Source organism: Piliocolobus tephrosceles, chromosome 8 (assembly GCF_002776525.5).
Source record: "Piliocolobus tephrosceles isolate RC106 chromosome 8, ASM277652v3, whole genome shotgun sequence".
NCBI lineage: Eukaryota > Metazoa > Chordata > Mammalia > Primates > Cercopithecidae > Piliocolobus > Piliocolobus tephrosceles.
The window spans coordinates 11,764,269-11,770,027 of NC_045441.1; the positions used below are offsets into that span (position 1 = coordinate 11,764,269).

Below are 5,759 nucleotides of genomic sequence, written 5' to 3' on the forward strand. Positions count from 1 at the left end.
ATCTCAGTTCACTGCAAGCTCCGCCTCCCAGGTTTATGCCATTCTCCTGCCTCAGCCTCCCGAGTAGCTGAGACTACAGGCGCCCGCCACCTCGCCCGGCTAGTTTTTGTATTTTTAGTAGAGACGGGGTTTCACCGTGTTAGCCAGGATGGTCTCGATCTCCTGACCTCGTGATCCGCCCGTCTCGGCCTCCCAAAGTGCTGGGATTACAGGCTTGAGCCACCGCGCCCGGCCGAGATGGAGTTTCACTCTTACTGCCCAGGCTGGAATGCAATGGCAGGATCTCAGCTCACTGCAACCTCTGCCTTTCGGGTTCAAGTGATTCTCCTGCCTCAGCTTCCAGAGTAGCTGGGATTACAGGCACCCGCCACCACGCCCAGCTAATTTTTTGTATTTTTAGTAGAAACGGGGTTTCACCATGTTGGCCATTCTGGTCTCAAGTGATCCACCTGCCTCAACCCCCTCAAAGGGCTGGGATTGCAGGTGTGATCCACCACACCCGGCCAATCACCAGGGCTTCTGTGAACAGCTTCCGTGGATGGGAAATGGAGCCACTGGCCAGGTGCCCCTTCTAGTTTTGGGGAAAAGAAACTGGAACGGGGTCATGTCATGGCACAGCCCCAGCTCTGGGGACTGGGCCAAGGACACCTGTGTCATGGCCCACGCAGAGGTGGGAGCCACCTCAGCCACATCCTCATTGGAGTTGGACCGGGGTTCTTGACTGGTGGGACGCTAAAAGCCTTCGGAGTGAGTATCTGTGAGATAGATCCAATGTTACAGGCCACACTGCGGGCATGCGCACATTCTTCTGGGAGAAGAGTTCTCAGCCTTCATCGGATTCTCAAAGAAGACCTGATTCAGAACAAGCTTAAAACCCACCACTCTAAGAGAGAGAAACAAAGGAGAAGAAGGGGAAGGAGGAGGAGGAGGTGAGAGGTAAGAAAGAAGGAGAGGAGGAGGAGAAATTGTGTATTTCTTTTTCTTTTTTTTTTTTTTGAGACAGAGTCTCACTCTGTCGCCCAGGATGGAGTGCAGTGGCGTGATCTCTGCTCACTGCAAGCTCCGCCTCCCGGGCTCAAGAAATTCTCCTGCCTTAGCCTCCCAAGTAGCTGGGATTACAGGTGTCCGCCACCATGCCCAGCTAATTTTTTTGTATTTTTAGTTGGGATGGGGTTTCACCATGTTGGCCAGGCTGGTCTTGAACTCCTGACCTCAGGTGATCCACCCGCCTTAGCCTCCCAAAGTGCTGGGATTATAGGCTTGAGCCACTGCACCCGACGCAATTGTGCCTTTCTTTAGATCTAGTAAAAGTAAGAAATACAGGCCAGGCGCAGTGGCTCATGCCTGTAATCTCAGCACTTTGGGAGGATCGCTTGAGCTCAGAAGTTCGAGACCAGCCTCGGCAACATGGTGAAACCCTGTCTCTACCAAAAAAATACAAAAATTAGCTGGGTATGGTGGTATGTACCTGTAGTCCCAACTACTAGGAAGGCTGAGGTAGGAGGATTGCTTGAGCCCAGGAGGTCGAGACTGCAGTGAATGGAGAACATGCCACTGCACTCCAGTCTGGGCAACTGAGTGAGACCCAGTCTCCAAGTTTTTTTTTTTTTTTGAGATGGAGTCTCCCTCTGTTACCTAGGCTGGAGTGCAGTGGTGCAATCTTAGCTCACTGCAATCTCCACCTCCTGGGTTCAGGTGATTCTCCTGCCTCAGCCTCCCGAGTAGCTGGGATTACAGGTGCGTGCTATCATGCCCAGCTAATTTTTGTATTTTTAGTAGAGACAGGGTTTCTCCATGTTCGTCAGGCTGGTCTTGAACTCCTGACCTCCCAAAGTGCTGTGATTACAGGCCAGGAGCCACTGCGCCTGGCCCTCAAATTTTTTTAAAAATAAGTAAATAAAAAGGAAATTCTCTCCTCCAAACCATTCTTTCCAGGCCCCCTGTGAGTTGGTAGCCAGAGGTAGGCATGGTGTTTTCCGTAAGTGGCCACCACTTTTTTCTGTTTCTTTTTTTTTTTTTGTGAGATGGAGTCTCACTCTGTCGCCCAGGCAGGAGTGCAGTGGCTCAATCTCGGCTCACTGCAACCTTTGCCTCCTGGGTTCAAGTGATTCTTCTGCCTCAGCCTCCTGAGTAGCTGAGATTACAGGCGTGCGCCACCACACCTGGGTAATTTTTAAATTTTTAATAGAGACAGGGGGGTTTCACCATGTTGGTCAGGCTGGTCTCAAACTCCTGACCTCAGGTGAGCCGTCCACCTCAGCTTCCCAAAGTGTTGGGATTACAGGCATGAGCCACCGCGCCCGGCTGTGGCCACCTTTTAAATGCTCACTCTATGCCAGTCACAGTCACCAAGCTGAGAATATTTCGTGCCCACCTGATCTCAACCTTGTGTCACATGGCTGGGAGGCACAGGAGCCAGGACACATGCCCACATGCTGCCTGTGACTGCGTCCCAACCACTATGCGACACCCCACCATGTCATGAGGGGCCCCTATGCCTGTGTCCACCCTGTGTCTCCTCCCTCTACCCCGTCCCCACCCACTGCTGAAGGTAGTCTGGGTGTTTGGACTCAGGCAGCCCACCCTGCGGGGTGTTCAAAGTCCACCGGGCCTCCGGGCTGCGAGGAAGGTCTCTTTGGGTCCCTGTTTTAGCCTCAAGCTCAGAGGCTCAGAGGCAGGGGGATAGACACACTGGCTCCTGGATGCCAGCTCTTTTCTCTGGGGTCCCAAGGAGCAGTCTGAGCCTTTCTCCTTCCTTGGAGGAAGACCCCCAGTCCCGCTGCCCTCCTGAATCTCCCGGGGTGCCCACATGCACAGAGGCCTGGTCTCACCACCTGCCATCCGGGCACCAAGGGTTTTATTCGAGTCCAATTTTTATCCGCACCGCGGAGAAAGAGGGAGGGGGGACACAGAGAAAGCGGGGAACCCGGACCAGACCCCAGACCCCTCCCCCCACTGGAGCCCGGGGCATCTGCCTGGTTGGGCCAAGGAAGACTTTGTGAGATCCCTGAGGGCCCCAGGAGGAGGGGGCTGGGAGCAGCAGAAGAGGACTGGGGGCCACCACTTTCCCATAGATGCCCCAGGCCAGGGCCCTCAGTCTCTTTCCTCCCCTCCCTTCTGAGGGCTGCAGCCTCCATCTCTGCAGAGGCTCGTATGGCCACGGCCCCATCAGACCCCCAAGGTACTCCCACCGCAGGTCCAAAGCACATGTTATCCTATGCCTGTGACCCTGGGCTGCCATCCAGTCCACGTCCCAGACCACAGGCCCATGCTGCCCTCCTCTTGGGTGGGGCTGGGGGCACTACTGACCTGTCACCTGCTCCCTCCCCGGGGATCTGTCTCTACTCCCCGGGGGCTGCTCAGTCAGTGGACGACTTAGATTTTCTCTTCCTACAGATTCCACCCCCATCTATCCCTTTCCTCTCCCACCTCTTGACCGAACCCCTTTTGACCTCAGGGTCAAATGTACCTGAGGTCTGTATCCCCCCACCTCTTGTCATGCAGAAGTCCTGGCTGTTAGGACCTCAGCCCGGGGCACAGGGTGAGGACAGCCTGGCCTGGAGAGGTCGGACCAAGAGTGAGGCGCCTAGCTCCCCAAGGTTGGGATTTTGGGGGCCACCAGTCTGGGCACTCCTGGGTCAGTGGAGGAGCTTGGGGGAGGCTGTGGGGCCAGCCACCAGCCCTCAGCCAGGGTCCTCTTGCAAGCAGCTCAAAAGGACACAGCTCCCCAGCTTGGATGGGGGTGCACCAAGGGTTAGGCTGTTCTTTCTGTTTAGCTCTGATCCCGCGTGCCGTACCACCTCCTCATCTGCCCAGTGATAAGACAGGAGTGGAGGGAGCTGTGCAGTGGGGAAGAGGAGCTCCCAGGGCTGGCACCTTGCAAGGTGTCCCTGGCTTGCACTGAGCTAAGGTGAAGTGACAGAGCAGATCGTAGACTCTGGTACCATCCACCAGCAGCAGTCCCCAGCCTGGTGAGTTGGCATCAGCAGGAAGGGGGATGGGGAGATCCCTGTGTTCGTAACGGCTCTTTGTTCCCCGGGCACAGTAGGTGGACACGAGGTGGGAGAGGACACCCATAGAAGCAGCACATCCGGCTTCTCCTTGTCCACCGGGTGCCCACCCTCAAAGTCTTCCCTGGTCCCATCTGCCCATGCACTGGCCCTGAGACCTCTTTGTAGCCTTGGGGGCAAGGAGGTACAGCCCCCTCCCCGCCGGGGTCCTGGGACCCGCCCCTTGCCTCTCCCAGTGCCAGGGGGGCACCAAGCTGAGTCTGTCTGGGCTCAGAAGCCCCCGCTCTCAGAGCTGCTCCGGCTGTGGTAGCTGGGACTGGGGGTCCTTGAGGGGCTGCGTGTCCGGCTGCGGGTCCCATGACTGCGACTGCGGTAGCTCTCGTGGCTGTGGCCAGGGCTGGGGCTGCGGCTGTGGCTCCGGGTCGAGTAGTCACTGCTCAAGCAGCTGGAGGAGGAAGAGGGGCTGGGCCGGTAGTACGGAATAGGACGCTTGCGGGCGCTGCCGGGAAGGAAAAGCTGATTACAGGCCATCCCAGACCCTGAGAACCATCCCGGCAGCGGCCAGGGCTTCCTGCCTCAGTTTCCCCTGAGCCCTGGCCTTAGCGACACCTGCCTCCTCCAAATGGAATCTGATGGTCAGTGGTTACTTGCAAATTCCATGTTAATCATTTTGCTTTTCTTCACCTATCTGCAGGCAAAGGAGCCCTTGTCTCTGCCTGATCCAAACACCTGCTAATAAATACTTGTTGAGGCCGGGCACGGTGGCTCACACCTGTAATCCCAGCACTTTGGGAGGCTGAGGCGGGCAGATCACTTGCAGTCAGAAGTTTGAGACCAGCCTGGCCAGCATAGTGATGCCCTGTCTCTATTAAAAATACAAACATTTGCCGGGCATGGTGGCATGCACCTTTAATCCCAGCTACTCGGGAGGCTGAAGTGGGAGGATGGCTTGAACCCCAGAGGCGGAGGCTGCAGCGAGTGGAGATTGCGCCACTGTACTCCAGCCTGGATGACAGAGCGAGACTCCGTCTCAAAAAAAAAAAAAAAAAAAAAAAAAAAAACTTGTTGAATGAATGAAACTTGCAAATATGGATGGCTCCCATCACCCAAGCAGGTGTGGAAGTATCTGTGACTACATCCCAGCCCTGCCTCTCTGTTTCCGTCCCCTCTGCAATCAAGGAGTTTATTGCTTTCAGGTCACTCAAAAGGAACAAGGAGGAGAGTCCTGGCCGCTACTCCCCATGCCCATGGTCCGGTTCAGTCCCACCGGCCCCACTCCTCACTCAGCTACCTCCCGCTGGCCCGGAGTTAGTTGGAAGCCAGGAGGCTATGACCCAGAGAAGAGAAAAGAGAGGTTAAGGGGCAATACCGCCCCATCGCAGGGTTAATTCTGAGGAAGAAAACAGGTATACGTTAGTGGAGGAGGAGGCAGCCTGGGAGAGGGGCTGAGTGGGTGCCAGGTGGAAGGTGTGAGGGCCTGGCATACGGGCAGGGTGTGTGACCTGTTTGGGGGCGTCCCCAGCCTGGTGAATTGGCATCAGAAGGAAGGGGGGGCAGGAAGATCCCTGGGTTTGTAATGACTTTGTTCCTTGGACATGGTGGCTGGACAGGAGGTGTGAGAGGACATCCGTTAGAAGTAGCACAATCTGGTCGGGCACGGGGTCTCACGCATGTAATCCCAGCACTTTGGGAGGCCAAGGCGGGGTGGATCACCTGAGGTCAGGAGTTTGAGACCAGCCTGACTAACAT

General features: G+C 56.2%; 1 protein-coding gene across 1 annotated transcript in view; it reads right to left on the bottom strand.

The window, feature by feature from the left end:
- Positions 1–2,837: 2,837 nt before the first annotated feature.
- Positions 2,838–5,759, bottom strand: part of SRRM3 (serine/arginine repetitive matrix 3) — a 51,088-nt gene continuing 48,166 nt past the window's right edge. The window contains exon 14 of the mRNA XM_026456663.1: positions 2,838–4,509. Coding sequence (XP_026312448.1) covers positions 4,281–4,509 — 229 coding nt within the window. The 3' untranslated portion in view covers positions 2,838–4,280. The remainder of the gene's footprint in view (positions 4,510–5,759) is intronic.